This window comes from Anastrepha obliqua, chromosome 1 (genome assembly GCF_027943255.1).
Source record: "Anastrepha obliqua isolate idAnaObli1 chromosome 1, idAnaObli1_1.0, whole genome shotgun sequence".
NCBI classification, from domain to species: Eukaryota; Metazoa; Arthropoda; class Insecta; order Diptera; family Tephritidae; genus Anastrepha; species Anastrepha obliqua.
This window is the reverse complement of record NC_072892.1, coordinates 125024097-125039563: the sequence shown is the minus strand read 5'-3', so window position 1 is coordinate 125039563 and position 15467 is coordinate 125024097. Positions and strand designations below refer to the sequence as shown.

Below are 15467 nucleotides of genomic sequence, written 5' to 3'. Positions count from 1 at the left end.
AAAGCAAATTTTAAACAAATAAATGGAGATATTTAAGCACATAAAAGGTTTTCAACTAATTTTTATTTGATTTTATTTCTATGAAAGTAGTGTTTCGCATATACATATTTACTTTATTTTAAAGATTCTTTACAGACAACGCAACTGGAAGTTATTTTACGCTACCACCTCGTTTTATTCTTGCTGATAATTGGGCCATATTGTTGTAGCGGCTCTTATCGCCGGTGTTGGCACGAATAACTTATACTCTTTGCCACTTTTCTGAGTGCATATCTCGATGTTGGAAACGCTCATTAAGTCAGCAAGTTTTGGGTCTTCGGGTTTGATTTCAATATATTCGCCAAGGTCTTCCTCTACATTATACAGAGGGCGTTGACCGATGCGCTGTACGTGATCTTCATGATTATGAGAACGTCGCGCCGCGACCAACTCATTCTTTTTTGTAATGACGACAGCCTTGCATCGTAGCTTTAGTACATCAATGCAGCGCCACGTAGTTTGGCCATTGGCCTGTGTCAATTTCTTGTTGTATATGTAGCCGTTATAGACAAGTTGGGCATTCTTTTTTTGGCTCCGTATAAATTTCACCTCACCCTCACCTGTGTTGCAATGACAATAATAATAACAATTATGATAGTACATTACATAAAATAGTCTCATACATCAGAAAATATCAGCCATTACTACAGGAAGTGGTAAGGCTGAAATAACTTTTCAATAAAAAGACGACCACACGTTGCAATTTAATTCTGATTTATTGTATTGTATTAAAGACTTTAATAAAATATTTTTTTATCATATAAACGGTTGTTTTGGAACGGGCTGCAAGTCAATAACTGTGTGCCAGTACTGTACCTAAAACAACGATTTTGAGAAATGCTAATTAACAGAAAGCTTAAAATTACAAGTAATTGGTTACAACTAATTTACTTACATGTATATCATTTCTTCATAATGAAAATGCTTCAATAGTAATATTGTTATTAAGCACCAAGTTGAAGAAGATAAAATAAGTGTATAAAAAATCTTAATCAAAAGCAATTTTGATGCCAAGACACCTTCGATGCGACTAAAAAACCCAAATGTCAGAATGTTTCTTTTTGATATGTCCTGTTAAATAAAATTGCCAGTAATTTTAAAGCTGAACATATTTGGCGTACATTTTACGTATCGAGTGAGATAGTAGTGGCCAAGGATTCCTTTTTTCATTCTTAAATTAATTCATAAATATTAAATTGAATAAATATGCGTACGTGTGAATTTGCTCCTCAATATTTTATATAGAATGATGTCGATCAAGCTAATAAAGGATTTCACTATTTCCTATTGCAATTACTCAAATAAATTATTTTTCACAATTCACTTCACTATATTCACCAACAAATGAAAACACAAATCGTTGATATAAACATATTAGGGTTGACACCTCATTAAACCGATTGCGTACCAAAAAAACCAAAAAAATCGAAGTAAAAAATAAAAAATCGTAGCAAATGATACAAATAGGTTTATATTATAAATATATATGACAATTAAATTTGTACTTTTAGTAGATTTACGGCAGGAATAAATAAATTAACATTTTTACTTTAAATATACTTATTAAACACATTCGAATTGTTTGAAGCCATTTCGTACTATCCAATAAGTAAGAACTTTATTACATCGCGTGCTTATTTAGCTACATGGGAACTATCGATATCGATAACTATGGTTTAACAGCAAAAAATGCCAAAACCTATTGATATTTCTGTGCAGTAAGGATTAATAAGTCATCATAAATCGTTTAAAGCCAGAACAATGCTTCAAAATTGTGGAAATTTACTTTGAAAGAAATAGATCTGTGCGCGAAGTTCATAGAGCACTTCGTCCATAAGACGGACGGTTTACACGAAATTTGTGAAATGGAGTTTTCCATTTTGTGGCGCAGAATCATCACCACTTGCACATGCTGGAGTACCACTACCAAGGCGAAATGACGAAAAGCCTTTCTAGAAGCGTCACCTTCTGGATTCTATGTATTGACCAAACAAAGCAGGCAAAACTTTACTGACGATGTGGAGGTCGTGTTCCTTTGCATCATTTAGATACTTTATTTATTTTCATATTTGCTGCAAAACCTCTGCAAATGTATGAATTATTTACTTTCTATTGCGATATTAAAGGACCGAATGCAATTGTGCTCTGTTTTCAAAATAAACTATTTATTTTAATTGTTCAGTTAAGTTTTGATTTCAATTGATAAGAGTAGTTCATAATATTGTGCTTTCATACATACAAAAGCGGTTTAATCATACTTCAACATCCAGCCAGAAAATACAAAAATTGGTGGTGGAAATTGTTGCATGGTTGGCAAGCCGCTTGACTAGTCTATTTGCGCTTAGATTGAACGAAATAAAAGAGGACAGCAAAAATAAGTTAAAGCATGGCAGCGTACGATCGCAGCATATATCGAAAAATGGCAACTCGTTATGCCATAGTGCATTCGTTCAAGATAACTGGCAGTTGCTTTACCCACGACCCGATCGATCAACTATTTCTTGCAAACTGTCAATTTCATATCGCCGAGCATTCACATAACTTAAAAAAATAATTCGGTTACAAACACTCTTTGCATTTGCAAGAAAACGAAACAGTTAATTTAATGCATTTATTTTTTAAATTTCGCCGTAGCCAATATAAAAATGTAGTATAGGTTTTTTTTAGCTGCGGGTAGCTATCGATATCGATGACAGCTAAGCATGACGAACTGTTTTCACATTTCTGTTCAGTAAGGTTTCAAGGTGGATTTATTAAGGTGACAGCATTCACCCAGCTGAATTTTTCGCCGTAGGTATGGCTTACGTCAAAATGATATGCTTTGTTTGTATGTATTGGTATGTTTCATGCAATTGATAGATTTGCTGACGTTTTGCGAATAAATTTGCTGCATTTAAGAACGCGCCCTGCAGTAAAATGGAATTATTACTAAGTTTAGTAGCCGACGATGCATGTGAGTCAAAAACTGATAATTTTTTATTAAATTTAGGAAAAAAAAATCTAGTAAAGCTTAAAAGGACATATTTTGTAAGAAGTTTATTATTAAAACGAAAAATACGGAAAAACAAATCTTTTTTTGGAACAATAAAATCATTTCCCCGAGTATATATTTTTTTCTCATTTTCGATTGAATTGGTCCACTTTTAAGGTAAGTTTTCGATATCCAGTTGAATCAGTTTTCAATAAAATCATTTTATGAAGTGTTTAAAAGCCACCCTAACTCCATTTTGGTTAACTGCAAGGACCGGATGTTGTGGGAATTCATTAGAAAAATGTTTACACATTACATTATGGAAGTCATGTAATAGCAGGACCACTTTCCGGTAGCTTTCGGATCGCTTTGATATTGCTAAGGGAGCTGCGCATTATCTTTTCAACAAAACGGCCCCTATTATGAGCAACATTCGATCTTCGACTGTAGTCGAAAGTGCTGATCGAACGAATTTTCATTTGGTATTATGGTGCTCATTCGTTGAAGAATAGGACTATTGTGAATTTCGATCGCTCGACGCATTTACAATAGATAATTTTTTCTCAGCTGATACAGCAAATCAAAATAAAAGAAAAACCGATTGTGTTGAAATTCTTTGTTAACATTATTTTTAAAAGTTAAAATAAGTATTTTTTGTGAAAATGAGTACCACGGAGTTGTGGTTTGACGATTCATCGGACGATGAAAGATTAGTGGAACTAGCTAGAAGTAGAAAACAGTTGAGGGACGCAGCCAACCCCCTAGAAATGGCTTTCACTGAGTAAATTTAGAATTTTCAAAATGTGTTGACGTACTTAATATTACATAAATTTCCTTACAGATTTTTAAAGAACTTTAGATTATCTAAAGAGGTGTTTGTGAACCTACTGTCCAGTACAGAAAACCAGTTGCAGCAGTGCACCCGAGCCAAATCCATTTCAAATATTTTAAAGCTAGCCACAGTTCTTCGATTTTGTGCTCAGGGATCGTACCAATTGAGTATTGGTAATGAAGGTATGATAGGACTTGCTCAACCCACTGTGTACGATGATGCTGAAGATATTGAAGTGGAGTCAAATAACGGAGAAACAGAAAACATAAGAAATGAAGTTCTTAGAATATTATAGAAAAATCTAAAAAGTATTAAATAGAAACCTTTACTCTACAGTTTCTGTTTTATTTTTGTTATAAATTTTCTTTATTCAATTATTCGTCATTCGAAAAAAATATGTATTTCAGTTCCTCTACTTATTTCAGCCCATGCTTGCCAAGGGAAAATAAAAATGTATTTCTATAAACATCACAAAAAAAACCATTATTAACCTTAATCCATTTTGCTGCCGTTCTAACTGGTGGTCCCAAGCAATTCAGCTCCGTTGTAAATTCCTTAAATTTTTTTGCTGCTTGAACTTTGGTGCAAATCCCTTTTGCGAATTGGGGACTCTCTTCCATTAATGCAACTAGCCTTTCTAATTGCTGTTTGGCACTCAAGACTTTCGACCTGCATAAAATTAACAACATTAGTATGTATTTATTATTTGGTTACTATAAAACCATAAATAATCGCAAACAACTTACATTTTAACAAGTTTTCCCACAATACGCTACACAATCGAAAGCAAAATTGCATTCGACTCTAAATTCGGTATTCAACGAAAATTTCGACAGCATTGCACCGCTCATAATACCAAATTGACATTCGATTTTCGATCTTCGACAACCAACGAATATCGAAGATCGAATGCAACTCATAATAGGGGCCAACAATTACAGCAATATGTAAATTGAAGAGTGAAATAAAATGGCCATCTGTTGAAGAGCAACAAACAATTATGACTGAGTTCGAAAACAGCAGAGAAAACCCGTTTGCCTTTGTAATTGGTTGCTTAGATGGAACACACTTTAATATACAATAAGAAAAAGGAAAATATAATAAAATATATAGTTTAACTATCGTGTTTTCAATATATTTTTTCATAAAAAGCTAAAAAAAATACTATTATACTTACTTTTCATCAGACATCGTTAAATGGCAGTCTTAAAATTTTTGCTGCCATATTTGCGTTTTTGAACGCTATGCTGATACTGCAAAAGTATGTTGCGCATTATAATGCGTTTCTGAATATACCCACAGTGCTGTCAGCGCTGCAAGTTCTGCGCATTATAATGCGTTTCTGAACATAGCCAAACTCGTAATTTACAGCTACCAAGATTTTTCCGTCTTTTTGAATCAGTTTTAAGTTCATTTTTTTGACCACATTGAAATCAGAAATTTGTTAGGGTATGTTCAACAATGCATTATAATGCGCAGCATACCATTTCAGAGTGAGCAGTGCGTTCAAAAATGCAAATATGGCAGTACTGCAAATGCAACGCGTTCTTAAACGTCATTTTTGTATTAAAAGTCGTGCATTATTTGCAGTAAAAATTTTCACACTGCCAATAAATACACTAGTACAATGTTTGATGAAAAGTGGGTATTTAATTATTTATTTTAGCTTTTAATACAAAATTTGATGAAAAATACGATATTTAAACTTTATTTTATTATACTTTTCTTGGTTTTAGTGATTACGGGTATATTCAGAAACGCATTATAATGCACAACGTACTTTTGCAGTGTTGGCAATGCGTTCAGAAATGCAAATATGGCAGTACTGCAAATGCATCGCGTTCCAAAACGCCATTTTTGTATCAAACGTCGCGCATTATTTGCAGGAAAAATTTTATTAATACTGCCGCTGATTACGCTAATATGATGTCTGATGAAGTGAGTATAAAACTATTTTTTTTAGCTTTTAACGCAAAGATATATTAAATATACGTTATTAAAAGAACATTTTATTAAATTTTTCTTGATTTTAGCGATTATCTAAGTACATCGGAAGTAAAGTTGCTTCTCAGAGTCCGACTGAGCATGGAAAGTGAATTTGCTTCAGGGAGGAGGAAAAAGAGTGTTTTGTGGAATAAGGTGGCGGGAGAAATAAAAAAGTGAATAAAGATTTGAAAATAGGGGCAAATCGCGCAGCGAAAATTTTCCAATTGTTTCAAAAAAAGATTTTTTTTTTTGAAAATTGGAAAAGTAATAAATTACAATCACAATAAATCAAAAAGCATTAGCGACTAGGGAAAACAGATTTATTTTTGGGAATTTTTCGTTTTAATGAACATCTTGCTATATGTGATCTTCTTTTTAGCTTTACACGTCTGTTTTTTCTTAAATTTAGCAAAAAAAAAAAAATCACTTTTTACTTCAAATACATCGTCAACGACTAAACTCAATAATACTTCCATTTTAGTGTAAAACGCGTTCATAAATGCAACAAATCTTTTCGCAAATGAACAAATCTATCAATTGCATCACTTGTCACATTGGCAGTGTTGCCAGCGCTGCAATTACTGCGCATTTATGAGTTTCTGAATATAGCCTTAATTACAGCAATACAAGGAAGTGTATTAATTAAAGTTCGAGATTGCAAAAATTTCATTTGCACGATTGATTCAAACCCTTTTCACTTTCATGAGCAAATTGGTAATTCAGTCGATTCGTAAGCCTAGCACAACTTTACCAAACATTAAAAAGGCATATCGTATCACTCACTTCACCAACGCATCAATTGACATATTACAAGAATTGGATGTTAAACCATACTTGATGCTAGAAACCGATAAAACAAAAAAAAATGCAAACGAAAACCCGATCCAGAAACTAGTCCGCAATTATAAAGCGAGGCAAAACCATCACACATAGATAAAAACCTTAACTCAAGATATATATTTCTATAAATGAAATCTACATATCGACTCGGCAATGACTGCCGTTGCTTGTATATTAGCAACATCTAATAACTCAACTTTGTACAAAATCTGTAAAAAAAAAAAATCATCAAAGAAACATCGCGTTTTTTGTTTAAATTGTTTTTCATAGATTTAGATTAAAAGGAATATTACATTACGCTTTGTTTTTGTTTTACTGCCTTTGAGCGTTGTTAAATTTTTCTTATATGAAGAAAATTGACAACATTGTAAAAATCATGAAAAATTTACAGAAAAAAAAAAATCGAACTCATCAAAATATCGCGTTAATTCAATTAATACTATTTACACTGTCTTTAATTTTTTGATATTGTTGACAAATATTGGTATTTTGCAATGTTTCAGGCAGAAAATGCCTGAATACTAAAAATAAGCTAAAATATTTCTGTTTTAAGTCAGCTTTTGTGCTGGAATATGACGATTTGCCAATATGAATAATAATTATAATATTTTAGCTTACCTGTTATAATTACACATACATAATTTCACATAACACTGTATACCGTTCAAATAAGTATTTTTACAATCTTCAATAAACCGAAAAGCAGCTTTAAACAAAAATATAAATAAACAAGATAACATTTTTCTCACTTAAATTCACCAACAGTTATTTGCTCCTTCTTATGCTCTCACTAAAAATCTGCTAACACCATTTTTTACCACAAATAATTGCACTTAAAATAGAAAAGGGAACCGAATCACGACCGTTGCATCGTCCGAAGAAGCCAATGCAATTTGTATACAATAGGCGCAAAACACGAATGGGAAAACTTTAAATAAACGTATTCATTTTACAGACTAAAATTTTCGTTGGTACAAGAACATATTAACGAGGGCTTATTTACGGCTCTAATACAACCAACCCTCATTAAATTGACTTTACACAACCTGGAGACAAGTGCAACCGATCCATTAACTCAAAAATTAACATCATCTCTAATTTTTACAACATTGATTATAAATAATAACTTTTTACATCTATGAAATCCCATTAACAACAATAAGTTAATAGTTCGGTTACACTTGCACCAATCTCTTAAAACTACAAAAGTAACTACTGTATTCAACCAACCTTGTGCGTCACTATTCGCTTGATCCGCCACGTCCACATATGATGTGTCGGTGAACGATGACTGTTGCTGTTTCACCAACGCCTTTGATGTGGTTGCACTTCCACCACCACCTGACCCAGCACTAGTTTGCCCCGTCGTCGCACCCGTAGGTGCTTCATCATTTTCTGTAAAGTAGCTATCATCATACCGAAGTTCACCGTACGAATCATCTTCTACATATGTGGCCTCATTTTCTCCTCCCTCTACGTCTCCAGCATCTTCAGCATAATCTGGTTCCGATTTCGTGGGCAATTCTATCGGCAAGTCTATGTATTCGGTTTCATTTTGTTGTTGAACTTGCGTTTTAGTTTCAGACGCAGGGGCAGCCACGACAGCCGTTTGTACAGTAATTTGTGGGGCCCCACTCGACTCACTTGTATCTAAGGGGTCAATTGTACTTTTGGTGCGTTTAATGTGTGGCCCACTTGCAACGCTGCGTGCTGGTCGTTTATGCGTAACAACAGTGGTAGTGGCGGTGGTGGTGTTTGCTATTTGCTGAGGTGCTATATGCGTTTGACTTTGAGTTTGTTGCAGATGTTGGGACTGTGGTTGAGCAACCACTTGTTGCGCCGCAGGAGCTGCTGTTGTTTGTATGACAATCTGCGTTTGTTTATCATCTCCCGAGTCCTCCACCGATTCTATTTTAAATGAACGAGAAGTTGATGTACGTTGACGAACTCGCGGAGAGGAAATTTGTTGGATTTGCGGCGTGGGTGTTGAAGGTTCCGCAGGCGACTGTGACGGTGGTGGATCGCTCTAAAAAAAATTTGAATTATTTAGTATAAAACCAGGTATTTTATATTAAAATAATTCAAGTTCAGTCGTGAAAGGATCATAATTTTATTTTAAGAAAATAAAAACCGGACCGGCTTTACCGTAATACCAATTCTTAAGGTTCAGAACTATCCTGTTTAAAAATAAAGTGTCCTGATGGCGATCGTCAGGTCACAACCTTTTTTATTCGATAACTAATGTTAGATAGAAAAATAAGAATTGTTATGTAACTCCTCTTTTGAAAAAAAAAAAGACGACTTAGTAAAAAAAAAAAAAAAAAAACTGTACAAATCGATGCATATATTATATTATTACCAAGTTTAAGACCAAGGGCGAGAAAAAAGATCAATCAAGAGGTAGCGGAAGCCCCAAAAGATTTCCACACCCCAGATAGAAAGAAAAATTGATTATTGCATTAAAGACGACTCCAAAACTTCCTCAGTAGTTATAGTAGAAGCTGAGTGTAACCAATGCGATGGTTTTTGAAATACTGCAATTTGAGACCGACAAGCGGTTTGTGTGGCGTAAGGCGAGTCAAGTGCTAAACAATATCTGCAAATAAGACGATAAAGCATGGAGGAGGCAGCGTCATGGTGTGGGATGCAATGGTTACAAAACGCGCAGAAATTTTGTAGTATCTAGCAATTTTAGAATGTAATTTGCCTCCATCGAATACAAAGTTGGATTTCAATGGTAATTACTTCGTTGTGTAGAATACCGACACAAAATGTTCTACCGTAATAATTAAATGTTGCACAAAAACATCCTTCTGCATTTTACACAGAGATTTCTGCTTAACACCTGACCAAGTTACGAGAGTGCCACGTAAATATTAAAATGTAGTTAGTGTTGCTGTAGTTGTAACGGCATAAACATTCCCATAAATGTTTGGGGAATGCTGAGAGTGAGTCCTTGGGCCGACATGAATCCGGGTCTTTTCAGTAAAGTATAACCGATTTTCTTAATCTTACTATATTTTATGAAAGGCTGTAGGCTGTGTCAGGAGGTAAAGGTGGCCGCAAAAAAACAAATTTTTTTTTTGTCTTCGAAATAAATTGTTTCTACTTATTGTAAGAGTTAGTTACTTTTGGTTGTAGAGATAAAAAAAAGTGTCAAAGAAAAACTCTCTGACGTAGTTTTTTCTTTTTTTAAATTAAAGACTTTCTAAATTTTCTAATTTCGACGCATACTGATTTTCCGTTGTTTACATTTTCATATAAATTTTAACATTTAGAATCATACTTGTACAAAAAAAAAAAAAAAAAAAAAAAAAACAAAAACGTAATTGTTGTTCAATTCAATAGATTAGCCTTGTATGTTATACTTTAATGCTTGGGACAGATGTGCTCAGAAAAAAAAAATCCCAAACAATTTTGACGCTTCTTTTTACAGGGTGGGTACAGTTTCTTACAAATTCGCCACGATACATTCATAAACAGATGTATACATACACACATTTTAGAAAATGGCGAAAAAAACAAGAGTACAGCGAATATACCAGGTGTGTGCTTCTGTACTTCAATTTCTTCGTTATGAATACTTACATCAGTTAACCCTTTTATTTGTAGAGCCTCTGCTGTACTAATAAACGCAGGTAAAGCTTCTTGCTTTACATTTACTTCGCCACAATACATGAACTGTATAAGGTCTTTGAGTGCCGTGTGACTTACATCCTTTAGAAAAACTAAAAATAAAATTGAAAAAATTAAAAAAATATCTTTCAACGAAAGGGAAATTTACACCTACCGAAAGCATGCTGATTGGCCGGCATTTGGGTAAACATTTTACGGAAATAGGGCGAACAGACCGATAGTACTAAACGGTGTGCCTTAACAAATTGCCCCTCTGCAGCCAGCGTCACGTCCACCAAGTCGCCACGACATAACGACTCATGAAAGCCAGCAGATAAATTGCTATTGAAATTATTCCAACAGAGCGAGAATTGCTCGTCATCCGCCATGTTGGCTGGCAACAGTAACGTAGTCGTCGTCTGATCCGATGTCTTTGCTCACACAAATCGATAAATTTGTGTATGTACCAAGAATTGAAAATTCTAGAAAATAAAACAAACTTAATAACCACTGCCACAATTTTAATTAGTTTAATATCGTTTTATTTAGTTTGTTTATACTAAAATAAAACCCATTTTTACGAGTATAAAAAACACTGGGAAATTATTTTCGCTCCAGGTAAAAATTATTGGAAGATTTTAAAATTCACCGAAAATGCAAATACTTACCACCAACAATTATCTAATAATTTCGGCTTTGATTTCAATTCACTTGAAAAGTTATAACTTTGAATCCAACTTTATTTTAACTATTTTTCTAAATAGCTATACCGCACCAACACTACTTTTCCAAAATACAAACCGTTCTCGCTCAAATTTACGAATGAAATCCAATTTCGACCAAACGCTTGGCGTTGTATGCGTTTTATGGAAAGAGTTTATTTCCGTAAACGAAAATTTTAGTAGCTTAATTTTGATTGGCTATCGCTCATTACAGGGTTGCTCTGAATGTTGCCAGATCGACAAATTACTCAAATAAATTATGCAAGTTTTTCATTTGATAATGAACCAGGTGATTAAAAAGTTTACTTTATACTAGGATTTTTTCGCTCTAAACTGTTTTGAACCGAGTTGTTTCAATAAGCACTAACCCACACTTTTCTACAATAGACTACGTAAGCGTCATATCTGGTGCAAGTTAGTTCAGCACTTGAAAACAGAAGTTAAAGAATTAAATCAAAGAAATTTATTGAACTGCCCATGTGATGACTTGAACCTTTTTTTTTATAGTAGTCCACAAATATAGACTCAAAATCGTAACATGCTGCCCCTCTTGTATTTCGGAATAATAGAAATGTAAGTAGTTATATGGTATAAACACATTTTCATGTGATTTTATTCAAAATAAATGTATTACTATTTTTTTAATATTTAGATGCAACTCAATCAGTAAATGTTCTCGATTTACCTTAAATTGCATTTGAAACTCCTTGTCTGCGGACGATGCTAAGGTTTTCGTTACGAATTCTTCGTCGCAAATTCTTTGCTCCTTTTTTTCTTACACAAATGCATACATATTGCATATAAGCACGTGTTCCAATATTTTCCTGTGATTCCTAGGTGAAAAAAATCGCATCTTCTATGGATTAATTATTTGAATTGGCGTCGCTGATCTACCTAGTCAACAAGTCTTACTCAATTTGTTCGGTTCGTTACATTTTTATGCGCCAATGCTTCAAATGCTTTTTTTATCATAAATCAGCTGGTTTGCACTAAACTGCACTAAATTTGACTAAACTGCTCTAAATTTTTAGTGCACGCATCAGTACAACTATTATAAAATACTAAGTCAAAAATGATAAAATGCAATATTGCGTTCATCAAAAAGACGTGTGACGTCACAATGGTGCAGTGCATAAATCACATCTTTAAGAAGTAATCCAAAGTACAGTTTTCTATGCTTAATTAGAATTTTTTTCTTTTTATTGAAAATTAATTTTCATAAAAGCAATTCTAAAATTAAAGTGTAAACACATAATGTAAATGAACACTTAACTTTGACGATCTCCAAACCCAGGCAAATAAAAAAATTAAATTAGCTGTTCTATCCATGAGTGATTATTCTCTCCATAGTGTGTTCTGCCGATATCACTTTGAATAGAATGAATTGAATATTTATATAATATTAAATTTTAGAAGGCGGCAGGTAATTGAATTATCACCATATTGACAAGCAGCAAAGAATTGTGGCCATCTATGTGTAATTATGTTTGATGTGATTCTGCTCAATCTCTTCAATTTATGATCCGTTCTGTTCGTTTAGTTTTTCGTCATTAGTTTGGCAGTATAACGGAATTGGAAGCACTGTAAGTGCATGTATACTTACATAGATATTTAGCCATTTTTAAAAGCGATTTTATGTAGCGGTTAATTAAGTTATATTTGAATTGGAGAACTTAAATAAAATGTGAGTATATAGGTATAAAACTATTATACGAAGTTAATTGAAGAGTAATAAAATAAATAACGTTTTATTGTGATAGAAGAATTTGAGCAAATGCGTTTTTCAGTGCTTATCTTGGTGGGAAAGATGAATTTCAAAATGCGCGTAGAAAAAATGCTAAGGCAGATTTGGTTTAAAAAAATTTGGAGATAATCCAATTATCTCCCACAATCACTTAAATTTGTACGGTCAAGCCTTGAGTAATATACTTAACGTACGCGAAGAGGGTTCACTGCAAAAAAAATACATGGAATAAATTAAAAAAGGTAAATTTTATGTTTTTGCAGAAAATTTAAATACTTCGCCATTGCACATAAGCTATTATGACAAACTGATAACATTTGAATTGATTTGCGGGTCGTTATCTTGAAAATGTGCATTAGTTACAGGCTTTCCTTGTGGTTGCTAATTTCTAGTGAGAAATAACACTGCCTACTTTGTGGCGCTTGTTTGTTGGTGCAAACTTGTAGGAAATATATTTTTGGTGCCTATTTTTTGGCGTTATATTTGCGTTTCTGGCTAGTGCTTGTGCGTACTATAAACTGTTTGGGACGTTTTTTGGTCCCAATTTTTTGGCGTTTTTTTTGGTAATTCATTATTTTATTTATTTTAAAACACATAATGTACTAAAAACTAGTAAAGAAGGCTAAATTCACAATTTATATACCCGCACATTGATTAGTAAAATTTAATTTTGTTGGCTGCTAATTCTTGGAATCAAACAAACGGGTTGGTGTCGAAATTCTGTCTGTACAAAATTCTAAAAACAAAATTCTGCTTTTTTAAAATTCTGCTTTCTAAAATTCTGCTTTCAAAATTCTGCATTACAATATTCTGTATTACAAAATTCTGTATTAAAATACAATGTTAACGATGTTAAAGAGGTAATGTAATTATTAAATTTATTATTATTATTATTTTTTATTATTATTCGAGATATTAAATAAAAAATAATAATAATAATTTTTTCTTCAGTTTCGATAGAATCCACAGTATTTTTTCGCGTGGGCGGCATTCGGCCACGCTTTAAAAAAATATCCCTCATCAGTCCGACTCCGGCTACGCAATCCACCGTATTTTTGCGTAGAACTCCTTTTCGCGTGGGCGGCCTTCGACCGCGCTTCAAAAAAATAACCCTCATCAGTCCAACTCCGGCTACGCAATCCACAGTATTTTTGCGTAGAACTCTTCTAAAAAAAACGAACAGCTGCGAAGAATTATTAAAGTAAGAAATGAATTAAGTCACACTACATATTTAAAAAGAATTGCAAAAAATATTGTAATTGGCTAAACTAAAATATTGTTATCGCTTAAACATACCTATATGTATATTTATGAATTAAATGTTTATTTTGTTACTTCTTGTATGACGAAAATCACAAAACTTGAATAAAGCAGAATTTTAGAAAGCAGAATTTTAAAAAGCAGAATTTTAAAAAGCAGAATTTTTTTGCAATTTACAGAATTTTGTCATCCAGAATTTTGTGAAACAGAATAATGACACGCTCCCAAACAAACTCATAGGCAATAGGAATTACAGCTTGTAACATCAGACGGGCGGACGGATATTTAGCCTGAATATATGAAAAGTTGGTGCGGAATGATCATGGCAGTCGGAGTAACAGTTGTGGATTCACGATACATACAAATTCTATATCCGCATTTTTGAAAATAAATAATGAGAGTAAAGAATATATCGATTTTAAAACGAAATTCCTTGTTTCATGCTCCACAACTAATACTAACTCGCTTACTTTTTCTGCTAGTAAAATTGCGTGCATAATTTTTATCATTGGACTGATTGAATGAATGCATTCACAGCAATGATAGCATTAATCTCAACATCTGTGTCTATTTTTGTTTCTTATTCTTTCGAGGAATACGTGGACGAGTGAGTTCATATTTATTTTGATTGAGCATAGAATTAGAACATTAAAACCTTTATTTCTAAATGAGGAAAAAAATCGTAAATTTTTAAGAGCACCTAATTAATGATTTCGTACTGCAAACGATTTTACACTTTCTACATACGATTTTTAAGAGCTTTCCTTTCCAAGAAAATCAAGCTAAACCTTTCAGCCTTTGAAGTACTGATATATTTCCTACTCTATCATCGATTTTGATTTCCATGTCCTTGTTTAAATTTAGAATAAAGGGTCTTTCTAAAGATTGCGCCTACATGTTGTTTTAAAAGAAAACAGGTAAAAATTTAGATAATTTCTGGTTTCACTATTTTTATTCAAAATACGTGAAAGATTATGTGAAAAATTACATCCATTATAAATGCTCACCATGGGAACATCTACAGGTAAATTCTACCAAACAGTCGATTCATGAATGCCTAATTGTTGAGAACGTGGATATATCGATGTTTAAGATTGTTCAGAAACAATTTGCGGTACACCAACAATATTCTCAAAAAACGTCAAATTTTTGGTCTTCCTGTACTTTTTCTACCCTTGACAGAACCAGTTTCTCGAAATTTTTTCACCTATCTTTGAATTGTCGATTCATTCGAACAATTATTTCCACCAGGAAATCACGAATTTTACGATATGTTGTTATCAAAGATGGACCATTTTCATAATAAGTTTCAATAATTTTAACGCATTTTTCTATCGTGAAAATTGTACATCTGACAAATGTCAAAGATGACACAAAAAAGTTTGCCGAGCCTTTTCATAGCAGAAATACACTCGGTGGTTTGCCATTGCCTGCCGAGGGGCGACCGCTATTTATTTC

General features: G+C 33.1%; 1 protein-coding gene across 27 annotated transcripts in view; it reads right to left on the bottom strand.

The window, feature by feature from the left end:
• LOC129236007 (modifier of mdg4) overlaps nt 1-11128 on the bottom strand; it is a 55028-nt gene extending 43900 nt beyond the window's left edge. For 10 of the 27 annotated variants that reach the window (XR_008581616.1, XM_054870148.1, XM_054870150.1 and 7 more), the window contains exons 1-4: nt 10952-11126; nt 10459-10765; nt 10257-10396; nt 7899-8694 (exon numbers count right to left, since the gene is read on the bottom strand). Coding sequence is in view for 25 of the 27 variants with exons in the window: in XM_054870148.1 (XP_054726123.1) it covers nt 7899-8694; nt 10257-10396; nt 10459-10672 (1150 nt within the window). In the remaining 2 variants the exon portion in view is untranslated. Of the gene's footprint in view, nt 1-112; nt 600-7898; nt 8695-10256; nt 10397-10458; nt 10766-10951 lie in introns of all 27 variants that reach the window. The other 17 variants (XM_054870139.1, XM_054870138.1, XM_054870137.1 and 14 more) reach the window with 5 other exon arrangements.
• Between the last annotated feature and the right edge of the window lie 4339 nt (nt 11129-15467).